This window comes from Ambystoma mexicanum, chromosome 4q (assembly GCF_040938575.1).
Source record: "Ambystoma mexicanum isolate Mex_15411 chromosome 4q, UKY_AmexF1_1, whole genome shotgun sequence".
Classification (NCBI taxonomy): domain Eukaryota; kingdom Metazoa; phylum Chordata; class Amphibia; order Caudata; family Ambystomatidae; genus Ambystoma; species Ambystoma mexicanum.
The window spans coordinates 219,702,147-219,723,626 of NC_090928.1; the positions used below are offsets into that span (position 1 = coordinate 219,702,147).

The following is a 21,480-nucleotide window of genomic DNA, read 5'->3' on the forward strand; positions in this document are numbered from 1 at the left end:
TGCGCCAGGCTGAGAATAGGCTGAGAATACTTCTGAAGGGTGCAATGACGTTCATTCATCGACAGTGTTATTTTTATGGGTTTTTTGCTGAAATGTTTTTTTTGAAAAAACTCATCGAAAAATATAGGGGGTTGTGGGTAAGGGTATATATACGGGGTGGGGTAGGGAATAGTGTACAATTAATAGGGAAGGTGGTTTGGGGGAACTCCCCACCCCCAAAATAATAATAACATGTTTTAACGAGTTGTTTCGGCAAAAAAACATCGGGAAAAAACACTGTTGATGAATGAACATAGAACCCTTCTGAAGTTAACAATTCCTATGTTCACTCTGACACATCGGCTGAGAGCAGGTAAAAGCACAGCCATCAGCTTTGTGATGGAGGGCCATTGGCACATCGGTGTGACATTCCCACCTGCCATCACACATTTACTTCAAGTGAGCAAGTGTGAGGTAATCTCTGAAGTCTGGTAAAACACTGTATTTCAACTTCTCTCCAGAAAGTAATGCTTCTTGAGGTGGTTCTTGCTTGAATTTGATTTCCACAACGTTTTCTTTTTTTTCAGGATCCAAAGGATGATTGCCATGACTAGGATTTTGATTTAAATGGTGGCACGGAAACATGTAGGGTGCATTCAGTGCAACATGCTGTATTTAGAGTTTTCACAGTATTTAAACCTTTCATAGATTGCAATTAAACTTTTGTTACAAGTCACACATATTTGATAGTGCAAACTCTCTAGCATGCGTTGATGTTTTCGGGGATAAAGGCATGGTGAAAATAAAACTGTGTAAAATATTTGTTCAGTGCGTCAGGTATGTTTCGAGCACAAATTTCCTGCGATGTTCCTGTATGTTCCTGCGAGAATTGGAGTCGCCCATACCTCCACCGGATAATGTACCTAAAGACAAGCAATGGTGTACCAACATCCAAAATGCCTTGGCAAATAAAATAAAAACACTGCAAACTAAAATTGCATTAAAAAAAGCCTCCCTGCCCCCCGCAGAAATACCAGCTACCACCACCACACTCGATAAGCCTAATCTAGCCCCATTTAAATTCACTAAAGTCTCCATCCAGGAAACTGAAAAAATTATTGCCTCCCTAAAACCGTCAAACTGCAAAAGCGACAACTGACCGGCCCAAATAATCAAGGATGCAGCTAGAGATCTAGCCCCCTTCATCTCTAAATTCATCAACGCCTCCTTTGTATCCAATACTGCCCCAAGCAGCTTTAAAGAATCCTGCGTTCTACCCCTTCTCAAAAAACAAACTTTAGACCCATACATCCCTACAAATTACAGCCCCATCACAACAGTCCCATTCCTCCTAAAGATAATAGATAGAGTGGCCTATCTTCAAATTCAGAAGTACCTGGAGACCAACCAACTCTTAGGTTCCCGCCAATCTGGGTTCAGACCTCAGCACGGCACGGAGACAGCTTTAATAGATCTGAAAGCCCAAATTGATGAGATTAACAACAAAGCAAACACAGCTATGCTACTCCTCCTTGATCTGTCGGCAGCATTTGACTTGGTGGACCATGCCGTATTATGCAAACACCTAGCATCTGCTGCCCACTTTTCAAGTAAAGCTATAGCCTGGGTCCAATCCTCAGCATCTGCAGACCCAATCCAAACAACACGCGGAGTTCCCCAAGGCTCAGGTGTCTCACCAACTATGTATAATATCTTTACTAAGCCTTTATTTGACAAATTGGACAGACTGGGCGTCACCTACACAAACTGTGCAGATGACACCCAGATCCTCATTTCCCTTTCGGGCAATTTCACCTCCGATACATCCTTAGTAAACGAAATGTACATCCTCATTCAGGCATGGATGGCAACCCATGGCCTCTGAATGAATTACGAAAAAACAGAGATCCTGATCCTTGGCATGGCCAACAACTTAAAAAAACTTGACCCTAACTATAGCGCCTTTAACATTGACGGCTACATAATCGCAGCTGCCAAAGAAGTGAAGACTCTTAGCTTCTACCTGGATTCCACACTATCCCTAAAAAAACAGGTAAAGTCCCTGGCCTCATCTACCGCCTACACTGGCAAACTTATTAGAGCATGCAGACCCTTCCTTTCACTAGTAAGCTGCATTATCTTAGCCAATGCCCTCATCCTATCACAATTGGACCACTGCAATGCCCGTATGTAGGAGCCAATAAATACATCATCAACAAGCTACAAACATTGCAAAATAATGCGCTCAGAACGGCCCTGAACCTCCCTACTAGAGAACACATTTCTAATGCCAGGAGAAACCACAATAGGTTGAAAATCAGCGATAGGATCCTCTTTAAAACGGTTACATTAACCTTAAAATGCCTGAACAACGCTGCCCCCCCTTATCTAAAGGAAAGAATAACTAGAAACTCGTCTGCACAACCGACTAGGACAGCCAACTCCCACTGCCTCCAAATACCCAGATTCCGACTAAAAAGAACTGGAGCCAACAGTTTCCCTGTAAAAGCAGCCCAGCAATGGAACGCATTACCAGTGGACCCAAGAAGGGATCAGTCCTATGATACTTTTAGACGCAACACCCGTGCTTGGCTACGCCTCAACGACCACTAGACTAATAACTTTAGCTACCTGTTTCCGTATCCTGCCTCTAACCTGTACCGCTAATATCTGTAACTGTGCCTGTAAGCATTCTCTGTAATGGTCTTTATCTGTAACCAAATTCTAAGTATTCTTGTCATGCTGTGCGCCCAGCTACCTAAGGCTTTAGGGCACCCTACAAATAAATAAACAAATAAACAAACAAACAAATGCATACAATTCCAACTGCGCCAAAGAGCTCGACAAAGTTGCAGAGAAAAACCACATTTGAGAACTGAACAACACCAGTGGATGTAAGTCACAGCTTGCATTGATATTATCCATACTGCACTGGATCAGGCTATGGGGTAATGGTAAAGAGTCACTCACCCACAAATTGATCATCCCCCTGATCGACAAGAACTTGGGAGGTAGGGTCCCATGGCTGTCCCATATCAAGAAACAGCTGAGAGTGATTAACGTCGCACACCTGTACCCAGCCTGTAGTATGCTAGAGATAGTAGAGAAATAATGAAGCCAAAGAACCGTGGGCTAATGACAATCATGTCCCCGGGCGTCCAGCGTTACTTGCTGTGGGCGGAGTTCCCCGCCGACTGCGTTCTCATATCTAGGGCAAGGTTTAACTGTGGTGGCAGCGCGGTCCGGGGGATGAGAGGTGAAGACCGATCTTGCCCGGTGTGCGAAGCACCTTACGAGGACCTGGCCCATTTGGTTTTCTTTTGTCCTGCTTATGCACAAGCTAGAGGACGGCTTATATGGCCTCTATTGCAGGAATTGGGCTTTGCACAATATCGGCCTGCCCTAGAATATCTGTTGTGGGTGGACTCACCACGTGTGGGTTGGTCCTTACTCACATATCTGAAAACAGCACTTTATCAACACCCTTTAATGATCTGTGTTTGAGATTCTTCGTAGCTGCTATTTCGGCAAGGTTTTTATGATTGTATGTTTTAATGTGTTGTTATCCATATGTATTTGTGTATTTTTTACTGTTTTTATGGATTGTTTCTCATGCATATCTGAAATAAACATCATGATGATGATATTATCCATGTCAATAAGACTCATTGCTTTTGAAAATACTAACCTACTAACCTGCAATTGGAAAATGTGCAGTGTGAAGTGCACACGTTTACAAAGTCTGCCACCAGAAGATCTTGGCCTGCCGCCAGGCTTCCCCACTTGAGCAATCAGTGATCCTGAGCAAACTACTGCTTGCATGGACCTTGTTTTCTTTGGCTGCCTAAAGTGGGATCGCCTAGAAGTGATTCTCTGAAGTGTGACTAAACAAAAAGCCTCACTCATAGATGACTTAGACTGTGGTGTTTGCACCATGTTTTAATATTGATCATTCATATAGTGCACCTCACATACACTATACAACTTGCCCCGAGCTTGATCGCTGCTCATGACATCATCACTTGTGTGCTATGGTACCCTCACGACGGAAATTGTAAATAAATGAAGTACTAAAATGTTTGGTTGGTGGTTGGGGTGGTGGCTTTCCAGGGTCTTAATTGTGTAAGAAGTCTACCATAATGGTATATTGAGAGGTCACCCTCAACACAGAGAGTGCCTTCCCTCCCCAATCTAGGTGCCACCCAATAAACAGTTTAATGTTAGTTATTTTAATCAGCCCTACCTCCAATTCATCTATTACTACTTGGCTCCATCCCACTGAGCAACCAATGATTCAAGAACCAGGCCGGTGTACAGAAAACAGATTTAGATTTTCTTTAAATTAGATGTTGAAAAAAAAAAATCACACTAAAACGTCAAACACCACTTTATCCATGGGACAACACAATAAACTTCTCTGAACATAAATAAATCACACACGTGTGTTGAAAAGAACACAAATCACAATTCTTAACTTTCTACACATTTCACTTCAAGAAATAGTTAAACTGATCAATAAACAAAAAACTGTTACATGCGCAATGCTGTGCAATTTCGATTTTCCTGGGCACTTAAAAAGCTAGCAGTTTAGTTTTACAAATGTGTTCAAATGCATATGGCAATTATTATTTCACCAACATGTTTGCTTTAAAATAAACACAGGGTGATTTACCAGTTTATTTTTCAGACCCCCCTTACTTTGGTCTGTGTTGGGGAAGTCTGACAGAAAAATGTGAATGATTGAAAATGTTTGTATTTCAGACCCCCTCCACTTAAAGGCTTGTGTTGGGGAAGTTGGATAGTACAAATTGGGATGATTGGTGAATTTTGGATTTCAGACCCCCTTCCACTTAAAGACCTGTGCTGGGGGAAGCTCGATAGAAAGATTGAGATGATTTGAGGATTTTGGATTTCAGACCCCTTTCCACTTAAAAGCATGTGTTCGGGAAGCTGAACCCATAGGATTACCCAATTGAATTACAGTCTATAGTTTTCAGCGCACATTGGGAATGAGTTTTGACAACTTCGAATTTTAACAAAAATCACCCTCTGGTGTTCTGCCATGGGTAATTCATTAAATTTATATTTTTTAGTTAAATTGGCTAAGGATCTACACAGTTTGCACCCCTCCCAACCCCCATGCCTGCTATAAAAGGAAAGATTTAAGGCCAACATTTTTGGTTGTAAAGGGTTCAATTCTACTTGCATAGAAAACCTCTATTTAAAGTTCAGGAAAGCCAGATGCATGTCAGGACCCTCTGCAAGGCCAGGGCAGGGGTCTAGTCACTCCACTCTCAAGGATGGTCCCCAGCTCTTCACCATAGAGTCCAGTCAGCTTTTTTAGCCCTCACTAGAAATAGACAGCTCCACCCAGATGCAATCTCCTTTGGTGATTCCTTGCGGCCGTTAGATGGTAAATTTCAGCAGCTCTCCCTTTCTCATCGTGCATCCACTTTATATAGCAGCAATGACACCATCAAGTTTGAAGAGTACACTGCAAAAGTTCTCGAAAATAGGTTTGGACAATTACCCTTCTCTATAGTCCCAAATTGATCCACTCTCTAAGGATTGGCTTAGGAGTCAGGGAGCAGACATATGGCAATTCCCATTTGCAGTACTCATTTTTTCTCATATCATATTTTGCCAAAAACTACTTATGTGTCAAAACTTAGTGATTTACTAGTTACTGCCATAAGATATTCCGCTTCAGCTAATCATGGGGAATTTAATAAAACAACAGCCGGGTCCATCCCTTGGTGCACAGCGTTTGGAAATTATCTGCCATTTTTACAAAAAGCATTATAGTTAGGAACATGTAATTTATTACCCAAATTCCTAATTTTACCCCCCACAAGTTCACAAACTCTTAAATTGGGGACATTTTCAGATCAGCTAAAAAACAATTTTTGATGGCCATTGCAGTTCCCTGAGTCGCAGAAGGATGAATTTTATATCACTAAATTTGCCTGGAAAATATCTAAAAAATAAAACATGCATTTAATCAGCGTGACTTGTGGTTACTGAGAAAAGGCTGAAGTTTGAATAGTCTTTTTAAATTGATAGTATATCTTCTGGTTAATTCAAATAGGAGCTCTGCTTCCTCCAAACCATTTGTCTCCCCAGGCCAGTGTTTTTATTAGTCTATTTATTGTTTGTGGTATAAGGTGCAGGTTGAAAATGGGGGATTAATTTGCTACACACAGATCCCCCACTGCAGACCTTTGGCATCCTGCCTTCTTATCTGAAGGAGACCACCTTTTAATCTGCAATTCTTCTATTTCCCTGTATGTTTTTCTTTCCAGAGTTCAGCCTTGATTATGGCCTCTGTACCTCATCCTACATTCCGGACATGCACCAGCCAGATCATTTGGCTTGCTCAGAACCCCTCTTTCAAAGAAACCAGGTCTAGTGAAAGTCTGTTTTCAACACCTCTTAGCAGCTACACTTTACTGCAGTTGTAAATAGCTGGTGGGATATAAAAGCCAGGCTTGCATTGGGGGAGTTATTTGTGAAGTGTGCCCACAAACAAGCCAAAAGGGTACGCCTTGTGCCTAAACAAAATGGTGACCCATAGAACAAAGTTTTTCTTTCCCCTTGTTTCCGGTATTTTGCATGTGAAGCATAATATACATTACACCTTGTTTACACGCACCATGTCTTTTCCCTGACATCTTTATGGTGGATGGGGAACATTTTTCTCATATCTTGCTTTAACTTGCAAACACACATACAAAGCCATTTTGATGTCAGTGCTTAAAAATCCTATTTTTCATGTGAAAGGGACCTTTGAATTTATTCTGCCTTTGTGAATTAAAACATTGCTTTTCCTTTGGTAATGACAGGTATGCCTTTTTCCCTATAGCCCTTCAGTTCCGTTGGGTTTGCAGCACAGTACCACTACACCCCACTCTACCACCCCAATTTAATGTTGGCACTTCTATCAGTTTAGGGGCAAGGGCCATGGGGTCTCTGTTAGCTACAGTTTGCATGTGGCCTGTTGGAGCAGAAGAAACTAATTTCCAGCATGGAGGCTGCTTGCCTAATCCTGAGGCTTGGTACCTACAACACATGTATTTACTGCTCCTCTTGCTCCCACCATCCAGGGCATGTGGGAGCCACTTGCTGCTACCATGTTTGCATTTGTGGGTGGGGGGGGGGGGGCTGGAATAATCTGCGCTACGGCTTAAGGCCATTAGCAGCTCTCTTTGTTATTTGCCCGTTCCTTCCCAGAGGGAAGGGCATGGGCCAACTCACTGTTACTCATTGAATGAGCCTCTGAAGGATTGCATGATTTTTCATCATTTCCAGGCTAAAACATGCGATCTACAGCTTGCACACAGATCGCTGCAACAGGTGCATCAACCAACTGAGGTATCTTGCCATTCATATTCAGATTATATATGCTTTGGGTTTAGCTATTGAGGATACATGTAAATATAGTTTGATGTACATGAAAGGTAATTCTGTAGGAGAAAGCAGAGTACAACTTAAAACATGCAATAAATTGTAACTGGGTCTTGTATAGATCGGCACATGTTATTAAGGAGGCCTTTTTGCACTACAAGTTTGGTGGATCCGAGGGTTTAAATTATTGCTGACCACTATTATTGCTCTTGGCATCCATCCATGACATCCTTTTTTAATCCGTCTGCCAGTTGGCAGCCTTGTGATAATTGCGTTATTTTCATGTGCTGCTGTCCGAATTTTGAATACGGTGTTCGACAAAGCAGCAATAGTGTGTAATGTGACACCTAGTACTCAAATTGTCTTTCTTTCTGACTTATTTTATTTGTAATGTCTTGCAATGCTTTGTACATGCACATACCACAGTGTTGCAAAGCCCTCCGCGGTTGCGATGCTACTCATACCGCCCACGTGATCTGGCCCCGTTCTGACGTCTTCCTTTCTCCTTCAGAGTGCTGGAGCGAGAGCGAGCTCGACGAGCCAGAAATACCCGCGGAGGCGGCGTCTCTCTGCAGTCTCCATCAGCCGGTTGGTATTATAGTAATTATCGCGTTTCCACGCCTACGCTGATGCCTCCGTTTCCTTGTTAAGGAAAGTACTCGTGTTCCGCCGACTCTTCCTCTTCCCTGATTGTGTCATTGTTTCAGGTTTCAGCACGGTGTCAAACTTACATTTTCATGCGGTGTGCTCATTGGGTAATTTCCATACAACACAAAAGTCCTGAACACATTAAGGGCATCACTTTCTGAAGTAAGCAAACATTAAATCACACACGGGAGACGCAGTATTATTTAAGAAGGCGTGTTTTTGCATAATCCTAGCAATCCAGCTCCTCCATATGTGGAGTAATAATGGTATCACATTTTTATATTGATATCACACTGGAGAGCTTCTGCTTTCCCGCATTGTAACACAAGGCATTATTCGTTTACAATGTAATGGCTTTCAGTGTGTTTATCTCGCAACGGCCCTGGCAGGATTCGAACCCGTGATTGCAGGTTGCCCAGAGAGATCAAAAGGGGTATGGCGCTGCCTATTTCACCGCTACATTTAATGGTGCATAATGTAATGTAAAGTGGTAATGTAAAGTAGTGTCTAATAATACCCTTCTGTGCGACACCATACCCCAGGTGTACTTCAAAGGAAAATGAAAATCACTGAAGAGTTGAATGATTATGCAGAGGCCTTGAGGCACAGGTCTCGCGCCTATATGGGACCACAGCACTCTGTTCCGACTTGCAATATTATTTGTACCTACCGTTTTTGTAGTGGTCATGATACATGCCTGTCTGTGACCCCCGCGTCACACCCCATACCCCATCCCCGCTGTCATTTTAATTTCAGTTCTCTGCAGTTTTCTACCTCTTTTATTCACCTCGTTCTCTTTTCTGTAACATTTCCAGCACACTGCCATGTTATCTTCCTTTTTATCTTTCCATAAACTTTATTTCCAAAGCTATTTTATGACCCACAACTTTTTCTACAATTCATCTGTCTCATGTTCCTACCTTTTGTTCCTTTATCTGCAGTGTGTCTCATTTTATCTCTTTTCCTCTCCACTTTTCTTTCCTTGCCATTGCCTTTCTTTTTTCCTTCCTTTCCTGGCTGTGTTTTTTAACTCTCTTCTTGTGCCCTTGCAGTTTATTTTAATTGTCTTGCGCATTTCCTTTGTATCGCAACATGAGTGGCATCTGAACACGATTTCCGATTGGATATCCCTCATCATCCCACCATATATAATCAGGGAGAGGTAACAAGTGCTGCAGCGGCCAGGGTGAATTGTGACCTCATGACAACTGGAATTAACTATTAAACAGGTTAAGTGAAATTACTATCTTATTAGTAGGGACGTGAAATCGCAACACACCTGTATCAAGATGGTAAAAGGATGGTATTTATGGTGAGATGACCTTTGATTTTAAGGAATTATCTGTTCATCATTTTTTGCAGGATGATAATTTGTTTCAATCAATGCTATACCTTCTTTATTGAAATGATACCATGTTTAAATATCAGTATGATATGATAGGTTGTTTATAATGCGCTTAATATCCAGAGGTTTCTCAGCACGGACCCGAGGATCTAACCTGTGACGCTCTGTGTCGTCTTGGTTAAAAGGTGAGCACGTTGCCCCTGAGCTATCCTCCCGAGAGTATCTTATGTGTATCAACTGACTTTACAGGACTTCAAGAGAGATTCAACCCTGTGCTTCATACTTGCTGCCCAGAGGAAACAGTGCCGAATGCCGAAACACAATGCAACGGGCCGAGACCCGTCAACTTCAACAGGATGCTATATTTTATGAAAAGGTTTGTGGGCAGGAGCGACGCTTGGATCGAGTGCTCACCATTTGGTGGGGTTCAAGCTAAGAAGCTGTTCAAAGCCAGCTCATCCAATGACAAAGTCCCTGACTTTGGGGAAGCTATGTCTGAAAGGATGGGTAACATATCAAGGATGGGCTTGCGAAAAGAGGTATATCTGGAGTCCATTGAAAATCATACCATTACACTAGGCAAAAAAGCAAAGGAATTACAATCTACTCGTTTTGATTGCGTGTTCCATCTCTGTTGAACACCATTCTACACTCAATGGAGCAAACTGGCACAAAGGGAGCAGGGGATTCATTTCTTATGCGTGTCCAGCAGAAACACTAGCCAAACATATTTTTCTGCTACAGAATTCAGGGTGAAAATCAACCAAAATATTACCATACAGGTTTGTTTCTTTAATATCATCTTACAATCCATGGGCGTTATTAGCCATTTACTAGTGCCATTATTAGGGCTGGGCAAATATTTTTGGTCTACAAGAGCGAATGGTGGATCAGTGGAAAGCGTTGATTTTTATGCTGTGTTTTCCCCAGACTGTTTTTCTGTTTTTATCAACAGCACATGTTGAATTTAAGTTTTTAGTTACTAGAGAACTCTAATATCTGCACTGTCTCCAAGTATCAAAACTATTATCAGTTATTGGTGCACACCTAGATACCAATGAGTAAATATTATTTTCATTTGGAGGCTAGTGTTGTTATAGAAATACATGTAAAAAAGATTTTCTTCACAATTAGTAATATGTATATAAATGAGTTAAGAATACAAAAAATCAAATAAGCTTTTTGCCAACAGAATACTTCTTCAAGACAATGTAGCACACTTATTTGGTTTACAACATACAATCTGTACCTTAAAGATAGTTTGGATGTTGACTTAATGGCACCATTAGAAGGTGAAGCGAATGACAACACCAGATTTGTTGAATTAAAAATAATTTAAAGTATCTTATTTGATCAGGCACATGGCATAGTGTAATTATAAAGAAACAGTCTAGCAGCAGAGCTCCACTCCTGCAGGTGTTTTGGACTACCACTCCCATGATCACTCACCATTGACTGTGCTGGCCGGGGCTAATTCGTTATTCATGTTCCATTATAGACGGCATTGAATTTTTCAATCATTATTCAAGAAACAGCCTCATGCGATCATTCCTCGAAGTGACCTCGCTGACTGGGGATAACTGTCGGTTTGTCATCACTCTAGTTCTCTTGTGGATCTGCAATACAGAAAAGCTCCCTAACACCTCAATAACTTAATGTAAACACATCCACAAGCAATACATAGAAAACAATGTATAAATAATCTAAAGTATTGAGAAAAAAAGAACTGAAAATGAATTCCAAATTCTCCTAAAGGGAATGGACATGTAATGTTGTTATTATTTGACAATGGAGAGAATTTTCCTCAAATAGTTTGATTTCTTTTCGGAGAACTACAAATCTTCCAGCTCTCCTGTATCTGTCATTACCACCCCACCCCTCCTCTATGGACAGTGATGAAGATTCTACAGATTAAGGCCAGACAGAGATACAAATAAACCAGGGCACCCAGAAAAGTGGGCAATTAATCACAAATAAAGATCACCACATTTCATGATTTGGTTCTACGTGGGAGTGCATTTTGAGGAACATGTGTGAGAAACAAGCACGTTAAGCCAGTAACATTGGTCAGAACTATGAACTGGAAAATGGACTAAGTCATCAAACCTGTCTACCACTTTTCAGGCAATGCCCATATGCATCAAAGGCCTCTAGAAACCTGCACATTAGCCTCCAGCAATGCTGCATTTGAGGAAGTGGTCTTTGGTCCAGGACATTTAACAATTAAAAGTAATTACATTGTTTTCCTATACAGCTACAGAATCAGATTGTAGATGGAAACAAATATTATGAAAGCCATCTATGAGAAGGTAAAATGTTATGCAGCATAGTACTTGAATTCTTGAAAAGCCGGTACCGTCCTTGCAGCGGAGATGCTGATATAACTATGCTTAATTGAGTGCCTGTACTTGCAACTGCACAAATATAGTGGAGCCCGTGATTTGTCACAATATTATTAGTAGAGCCTTACATCAATGTATGGTGAGCTGTACCGGCTTTTCAAGAATTCAAGTCTCAGAAGAAGAGCTCTTAAGCTCGAAACACGTGTCAGGCTGCCTTGCATTTCAATTAAAATTTCAAGCAACTGTACTCAACCGTAGTTTGTGTGCGCAGTGTGATTGCAAACAACCCTCTTGTGTAAAACTTACCCAGTGGGAGACTTGGCAGGTTCCCACTACATGCCTTCACCTGCAGCCCATTCATACTAACTTAATCCACAAGTGCTTGCGCTGGGCCTCACCAGTCTACTCCTGCCACCTCATCTGCTTTCACTCCTTACACTATGCAGGCCACGCCTTACATTTCATCCAGTTGGAACCTGATTTAATAATGATTGCAGCTGTTCGCTTTTCGTCTTCATCATTCATATGCCAGCTAGTCCCCCTCCTCATTCTATCATAAAGTGAATGTGACTAGGGCAAAATATTACCCAAGCATTTTCTAAACTTCTGCTTGAAGCCCCTCACGTAGCTAATTACTTAGAGGCATTTTGGAATCCTTAATTCCTGGATTTCTTTATGTGCGGATGGCAAGAACATCAGAAACACTGGCATCCGTTTCAGAGGGGCACTCACTCCGCACTTAACCCAGGCCCCTGCTGGACTGGGCACACTTATCCTCCTTCCCCACCCTCGCACTTCCTGTTTTGCGCACTTGCACGTTCCTTGACCTTGAATGTTATAGGCCTTGCAAGTCTATCTGTCTGTCTTCCTTCTGTCTCCTCTCCCTAGCTTGGACGTGCTTGAAATACTCATGGATAGGCGCATTGATGACCAACTACCAAGCAACCTGAAATGTGGCCAAGCCAGTACTGTTGTTTATTAATCTGTATGCTCCGCCCCTTCTCCCTCACTCTGTGTCAAGCACTTCATTAGTTTAGTTTAGTTTCTTTATTTATACCGCGTGCCGAACCCTGAGGTAACTGGGCGCCAGAGACTTAAAGCAGGTTAAACAAGTTACATACATTTTCATAATGAGCAGGGACAATGACAAGAAAAAAACAATAAGTGCGGGGACCAGGGTTATATGATGGTCGCAAGGTTGATACACAATGAGATACAGTACAAAGTAAGATACAAATGATATGAGTTAAACAGACGTTAAGCAATTCTTGTTGGCGAGCTAGGTCTTAATATTGGCTCTGAAGGTCCAAAACGATGGTTCCATTCTGAGGTTCTTGGGTAAAGCGTTCCATTGTTTGGTAGCTAGGACCGGGAATCTAGAACCACCCACTTTTTTAAAGTTAAATTTAGGTATGGAGAGGCAATGTGAGTACAAGGTTGTGGTTGGTCTATCTGATTGGCGTTTGTTAAATTTAACAGCCAAGTACTTGGGAGCTGTGTTCGATAGACACTTGTGGATGATGCCCAGAGATCTGAAGGTTATTCTGTCTCCTACTGGGAGCCAATGGGCGTCCTGTCTGAAGCTGGAGATGTGAGAGGATCGGGGAATACTCGGATCGAGGAATACTCAGTGCCGCTCTTAAGGCATTGTTCTGAAGAAACTGGAGTTTGTTCAGGTTGTGCTCAGAGATGCCTATGAATAGGGTGTTGCAGTAGTCAATTTTGGAGAGCACTAGTGCTCTAGCTAAGGTATTGCAGTTATTGGGCGAGAGGAAGGACTTGCATGCATTGATCAGCTTGTTTGTGTAAGCTGTAGAGGATACAGTGGTATTCACTTGCTTTATTAGCAAGAGAGTCAAATCCAAGTATACCCCAAAGGTTTTGATTTCTTTGGCCACTTTGATCGAGTTTCCATCAATGTTGATGGATGCATAGTGCAGGTCTAATTTGTTTAGTCGTGGTTGAGAGCCGACGAGCAGCAGCTCAGTTTTCTCGTCATTAAGACATAGACTGTGGTCACCATCTATGCCTGGATTTCCAGGCATAAGCCATTAATCAATGTGGAGTCCTCTTCGTAGCATCCTGATAGCGTGATGAGAACCTGAGTGTCGTCAGCATATTTCGTGTATGTGATACCCAGGTTGTCGAGACAGTCAAATAGAAGCTTCGTAAAAATATTATAGAGGGTTGGCGATACGCACAATCCTTGTGGGACACCACAATAGATGGGGATAGGGTCAGCTGATGCCGAGGGTGAGAAGACCCTGGTCGAGCGATTGGCCATGAAGGATTGTACCCAAGCGGAGGCCTCACTAGAGAAGGCGGCTACTGACTCCAAGTGTTCAGTGAGGATCCGGTGGTCAACAAGGTCGAACGCTGCTGAAAGGTCAAGCAGCAGGAGTATGGCTAGCTTGCCGTTATCCTTTGCCTCGTCCATCTGGATTTTAAGGTACAGAAGGGCTGTTTCTGTTCCGTGTCTTGGCCTAAAGCCAGATTGTCTGAGGCCCAATAAGGTGTTGTCCTCCAGATGTTTCTGGAGTATACCTGCCTCTGGTGGAGCATGCTAGCTATTGTTGAAAATCATTTGGAATCTTGAAGGCCTAAGAATGACGACTGTACTCCCTTGTTCCCTTCCCGCCTTGAAGCGCTTTGAAGCACTTCACTTACGTATAAATGCTCTATGAATAAACAGTTACAATTACAATATGGCAACCCCTAAAATCCATGAAGAGACACAGTGCCATTTCGGATAGCTGTCAAGCTACTCGTTATGTAGTAGTACAAGTACATTGGTACACTATCCCAATTATTTTTGGCCCTGAAGAAGTGCAAATGTATGCACAAACATGCCTCCCAATCAAACCTAATGACCGTTATGGGGAATGTAGCAATTGTTAAAAATAAAATCTTAGTCCAAGCAGGTCAATGCATCTTTATTTTAATAAATTCTAGTCATAAAATAAATATGCACCCTCCAACTGCCCCTATGAATCCGAGAGGAAATAGGCAGAGCATTTGTGTAAATTGTGCTTTCAGCTACCTGCAGCCTAGCCTTTCCTGTAGTCCCTATGTGGTTGGAATCTGTGTCTTTATTTATTTTATTTTCAAAGTAATTAAGTGCAAAAAAACCTTTCCCGAAGGCATTGGGGCACTGTAAAACCATACAATAGTAAAAACATATACCATCAATAACATAGTAAACACAACTAATAAAAATAATATCTGACAACAAACAAAAACTGGATCATATTAAAAAATGGATACAACTATAGGTAAGCAAGTTTAAATAAATGAGAATGAAGTGCTTTCCAAACAACATAAGGGAGGAAGCCTGACAAAGTTGGAGAGGCAGAGAGGACCAGGCCCGAGAAGCAGCAGGTGAAAAATCTTAAATGTAATAAGGAACTTGACTGAACAAAGGCACTTCCACACAAAGTATATGATTGCTGCTAGTCTCCCTTAGACCTCCAGAGATATGCAACTTATTTACTCACTGACGAGGCGGCCCCATCACCACTGCCTTGTAAGTGATACAGCACATCTTGGACACTGCTCTGAAGTGAGGAGGAGGCCAGTTCAGAGAGGACAGAACATGGGTAACTTGTTTAAACGTAAGAGTGATAGTTATCAGGCGGGCAAATTAATGCCTAGAAGCCATTTCTGACATCAAGCAGGGAACGCACTACAGCTCGGACAGCTCTGCAAAGGTCCGAACGAGAAAAATAAGGATTTGGCATAACGAAGGAGTGATAACTGAAAAAAGCAAGCTTGAGTAGGGTACCAGAGATGTGCTTTAAAATTAAGGTTAGAATCAAGGGTGAAATTCAGAGATTTAACAAAGGGCAACATGTTTGGGGTGATGCCTAAAAAAGAGAATGGAGCAAGCCACACATGAAAGTGAGACACTGAAAAGGAAGTAGCAGAGAGCACAAGAAATTCACTTTTTGAAATGTTTAATTTCAGAGAAAGTAAATATATCCAGTCCTCAATAGCACAGAGACAGCCCCTAAGGGTGAAGAGGATCCTCTGGAGATGATACTTTTAGATGTAATTGAGCGTCATCGGCATACTGATGTACTTTGACATCCATACAGGCCATTAGATCTTCCAGAGTTCCCACGTATATGCTAAATAACGGGGGTGGCATGCTAGAGCCCGGAGGAACACCACAAATCAAGAGTACGGGGTAGACCTGGATGAGCCGGCCTGCACAGATTAAGTGTGGTTGCACAATAAAGAAGAACACCATGTCAGGTCAGGGCTACCAAGACCCATGCACCTGGATAAGATGCTAAGTAAAACCTCGGGACTCACTGGGCCTCATTACGAGGTTGGAGGTAGCCATGGTGCTATTAGTACCATGGCTACCCCCTTACCGCATTCCGGGTCCGGGTTCTCAAAATAGGGACTTACCGGGTCATTCCAACCTTGGAGGACCCGGTAAATCCCCATTCCGAGAACCATTCCCCATTCCCATTCGAGCCCCTATAGTGCTCAATGGGAATGGGGATGGAGCTAATAACGGGCCTGCTAATAGCGGGCCCGTTATTAGCTCCCTGGTCCATTCCTTTAGCGGGTCCCGCTAAGGGACCTCGGAATATGGAGGTAAGGGATTACCGGCACCCTTACCGGTGCCGATAATCCCTTACATCCAACCTCGTAAGGAGGCCCACTGTGTCAAAAGCCGATGAGAGATCAAGAAGTAGGAGAAAACAGGGGCCACTGGAATCCAGGATGGAGAAGCCATCATCCAACACCTGAAGGGTGGCTATGGCAGTGCTACACCAAGAACGGAGGATAGTCCCGCAAAAGAGAGTGAGTGGATAAGTGTTGGCGAAGTTGAGATGCTACGTACTTCTGAGGTAATTTCCCTAAAATTGAGAGTTGGTGATGGGGTGATAGTTTGCAAAATCGGAGGGATCAAGACTTAATTTCTTCAAAAGTGGTAAAACTGCCACTTTTTCAAGAGTGAATAAAAGAGGCCTTTATCAATGGAAGCCACAGAGAGCAAAGTAGGGATGGAATACATTTTAAAAGAGTAGCTCAAATCGGATCATCAGCATAGGGAGTTGCTTTCATACTGGATTAAAAACTCACCTTGAGAAAGAGAAAAAGAATCCAGATGAGCTCAGAGAGAGGAATAACTGGTTTAAAAAGGCACTGCAGAGTTTAAAGCTTTACAACAAATAATAGTTTGAACATTACTTGAGTAGATGGATCTGTAGGAGTAGAAGAACAAATAGGATTAGAACAATTTGAATAACACACGAGAAAAATTGGAAGCAGCATTTATTTGAGCCTGTTAATAAAAAAGACTTAGCCCGAGAAATATTTAAGGGGCAAGAAGCCTGAAGGCTTCTTAATTGATCAGAATGGGACGCAATGGGATTTGTTCTCAATTCTTTCACCATGCAGCAAATAGATTGGTTTGATAATGTTAGTTTGGATGAGTACCAATGACCTTCAGGTCATGATTTTACTTTGACTTAACAAACTGGTGCCGGGGCATTAGACAGTGTTACTTCTATGAGCAAAAACGGCAGATTTGAACAATTTTAAATCTGAATATCAAGCAATTAGCACTAACCTGGTCGGCCTGTCGGTCCAAGAGCAGCATCTGCCGAATGTAAGAGCCCCCCTGTGGATCCTGCTCCCCCACCGGAACTAAACAGCCAGCGGGGGGAGGAGCACAAACCCCAGGGAAACCCTCTGGGGAATAAAACCCTGGGTGGATATGGATGGAAGCTCCTCGGGTGGATGGAAACCTTCAGGCGTGGAATCTCTGTGGTAAGGAGGCTCGGGTTCTATAGGGTAATAGACAATAGTGGAATGTCAGGGGTAAGTTCTTACGGGATTTCCAATTCGGGTTTAGACTTTAAATAGGGTGTTGCGGCACCAGTGTTACAGGAACCATCTGTGATCTGGACCCCGAATGCTCCGGAGGTTCCTGAAAGATGGTTAAGAGTAAGCAAAGGAATAGGAAAGAATGTGGAAGTCCAAGGAAGGGGTAACTCACTGTTTCAGAATGGATGGGGATCCCGCTATTACCCGATCGCTTCAAAGCGCGAAGAGGATCGGATGAATCAGAAGGACCCGGAAGTGGTAGCGGAATTGAGACGGTCGTGAATAGATGGCGCTGTAAAGGTAATCTGAGATAAGCGAGAGAGAAAAAAACAAGGAGATAAGCACAGGAAAGGAATGTAGCAAGTTGGGAAGGATTGGATAAGCCCTAGGTGCGAACTTATGGAGCGCCTCTGCAAACAGTAGCAACGCTTCGAGGAGAGCGTTGCTGGTCCTTTAATGAGATCACGTGACTCGCTACTGGCGTCAATCGAGGACATGAATAGACTAGACTGCTGATGTTCGTATAGCCGGGATCGGCTGCCCTCCGTACGGTAGAACGCTGAATCGAACCACACAGCCTTCTCCTGTAAAACAAGGACCAACGTCTGAAAGGTGTAACAGTATGCCCCCTCCTCCTGAGTGGAGATCCTGGCTTCCCTGGGTGTAGACGAAAAAATCGTTGCACCAGGAGGGGAGAGTGGACACCAGAGGCAGGTTCCCAAGTTCTTTCCGCTGGAGAATAACCTTTCCAGTCTATGAGGAATTGGAAACGACCCCTATGGTAGCGAGAATCAGAAATATTGGCCACTTCATATTCAGTCCCAGTGTTGGTGACAACAGGGGGAGGTATAGGCTTCGTAGATCGGTGAAAACGGTCCTGAACGGTTAGCTTTAACTGTGAAGGATGAAAAACCGGATGAATCCGAGACCAAGATAGTGATAGGGCTAAACGAACAGCAGTAGACCCTACTCTGGATAGTATCTTGAAAGGACCAAAATATCTAGCCAACAATTTGGAAGGAACCAGATGTTTAGGGAGAAACTGGGAGGCCAACCAAACACTGTTCCCCACATTTAAGACGGGCATCTCACGGCGATGTTTGTCAGCATATAGTTTGGCTCGGTCCTGGGCAGCTTGTAGGGCTATGCGGGCCAGTCGATGTTCTGCTTGAATGTCGGCTATGAGACAGTCCACTCTGGGAAAATTGGAGGAAGATGGAGAAACCGTAGTGACATAAGAAGGATGATACCCGTGTGTGCAGTAGAAGGGACTAGATTTGAGAGAAGTATGTCTGGCATTGGCGTAAGCAAATTCCGCCAACGGTAAAAGATCTACCCAATCATCTTGAGCTGCAGAAACGAAACAGCGTAAGTAGCCTTCCAGTGTCTGATTAAGGCGTTCAGTCTGCCCGTTGGTCTGGGGGTGATATCCTGAACTAAGAGCCCTCTTAATTTCTAGAATGTTACAAATTCTCTTCCAAAAGAGTGAAGTGTATTGTGGCCCTCTGTCCGACACAATGACCTCAGGTAGACCATGATGAGAAAACACTTCCGTAATTAATATTTTGGCCATCTGAGCTGCTCCTGGGATCTTGGTTAGAGGAGTGAAATGAGCCAATTTTGTAAAATAGTCTATGGTAACCATAATGGTGGTATAATGGGACGAGGGTGGAAGGTCCACTATGAAGTCCGTGGATATTAACTGCCAAGGCCTTTCCGGTATAGTCATATGAGCGAGTAGACCGAATGGGGGGGCTCGTGTGGACTTGGACTGAATACATGTGGTGCATGCATTGACATAATCCCGTACATCTGATTGTAGAGTAGGCCACCAAAAATGTCGTTTGACCAGATCAAGGGTGGTCTGAATGCCCTGATGCCCGGCAGCTTTGGAATCGTGACACATCCAAAGTACTTCCGTTTGGAGGGACTTAGAAGGAATTAGAACTTGGTCAGCATGGAAGTACAACTCCTGCTTCTTAACGAGGTGATGAGTAGAAGCAAGATCCTCACACAACGGTTGAAGTTTGATAGTTTCTTGTTTAATGAGCTGCAAAAAATCGGAAATAACGGCAATTAATTTTGCTTTAGGAAACATTCTTTCAGAGCAGAAACGGGTGGTGAAAGGTTTCTTCCGAGACAGGGCATCTGCTCTCAGATTTTGATTCCCTGGCAAGAAAGTGAATTCGATTCGATATGGTAAAAAGAAATGGGCCCATCGTGCCTGTCGGCTATTAGTGGTTTGTGCTTGTTGTAATACTTTAAGATTCTGATGATTTGTACAGACCTCCACTGCAAAGGGTGATCCTAACAATAGGTGCCTCCATTCTTCAAAGGCCTTTTTAATGGCCAATAGTTCCTTTTCAAGTACTTATTAATGTTCTTCTGAGGAGGTAAAAGTTTTTGACAAATAGGCTACGGGTCTTTCTTCCCCTTGGTCAGTCTTTTGTAGAAGGACAGCACCTAAAGCATGATGGGAGGTGTCGGTTTCGACAATAAATTGTCGGGACTGGTCTGGATTGAGTAAAATTGAGGCGGAGGTAAACAATCCCTTTAAGATTTCAAAGGCTTGTTGGGCTAACGGGTCCCAAGAGAACACTGTTCCTTTCTTTAGTAAACGAGTGATGGGTAGAATTGTTTCTGAGGAACCGGAAATAAACTTACGATAAAAGTTTGCAAACCCCAGGAACCTTTGGACCTCTTTAATATAGTCAGGGAAGGCCAATCTAAGACTGCAGACACTTTTTTGGGATCCATGGAAATTCCCTTAGCGGATAGTACGAATCCGAGGTAGGTGATTTGAGTTTTATGAAATTCACATTTCTCCGCTTTACAGTATAACTGGTTGGTTTGTAAGCGGTGTAGGACAGTATTGACATGCTGGATGTGATCCTCTTTATTTGCAGAGAAGATCAGAATGTCATCTAAATAGACGATGACAAAATTAAGTAGGATGTCCGAGAAAAAGTGATCCATAAATCGCTGGAACACAGCTGGCGCGTTCACCAGACCGAACAGCATTACTTGGTACTGGAAGTGCCCAAAGGGAGTACAAAAGGCAGTCTTCCATTCGTCATCGGGTGCAATTCGAATAAGGTGATACGCCCCTCGAAGATCCAATTTAGTGTAAAGAGTGGCACCACAAACTGCTTCAAGGATTTCCTTTATCAAAGGCATAGGGTACTTGTCTGGTATAGTGATTTTGTTGAGTGCCCTGTAATCAATACACGGTCTAAGTTCTTCTGTGTCTTTCTGCGGAATGAAGAACAGAGATGCAACCGCAGGAGACTTAGACTCGGTTATTAAGCCGTTCTGAAGATTAGCATGTAGATATTCTTTAAGAGCGGTCTTCTCTCTTTGAGAAAGAACATACATCCGTCCAAACGGTATAGGTTGATCTGGGAGTAGGTCTATATGACAATCGTCCCTTCGATGTGGAGGTAGAGTGCGAAATTGTGGAGTAGAAAAGACTTTAAGATACTGTTGATGACATGCGGGAATCAATCCTAACTGACCTATGTAGGGAACCTCGGGTGTTTCTGAAATCTCAGAAGGAATATGCAGGCCTACTGAGTGTTGAGACAGACAATGGGAAACACAATATTCAGAGCCCAAGAAGGGGGTTCCAGCCTTCCAGTTTATATAAGGGTTATGAAGACGTAACCATGGCAGGCCTAAAATGATAGGAAAATGGGCGGCTTGGATCAAATCAAAGTCCAAAGTTTCCTTATGAGAGGCAATCAAGCAGGTCACCGGTGTGGTTTGTTCCCGAATGGGTCCTGAACTCAATGGGTTCCCATCTACCCCTTGAATGGGGGTAGAAAAAGATTTGGAAATCCTTGCCATCCCATTTTTTGCTGCCCATTGATCATCCATGAAATTTCCTGCAGCTCCACAATCAATCAATGCAGAAATCCC

General features: G+C 42.9%; 1 protein-coding gene across 1 annotated transcript in view; it reads left to right on the forward strand.

The window, feature by feature from the left end:
- Window positions 1-21,480, forward strand: part of CNKSR3 (CNKSR family member 3) — a 1,181,575-nt gene that overhangs the window by 1,024,811 nt on the left and 135,284 nt on the right. The window contains exon 21 of the mRNA XM_069607750.1: window positions 7,895-7,971. Coding sequence (XP_069463851.1) covers window positions 7,895-7,971 — 77 coding nt within the window. The remainder of the gene's footprint in view (window positions 1-7,894; window positions 7,972-21,480) is intronic.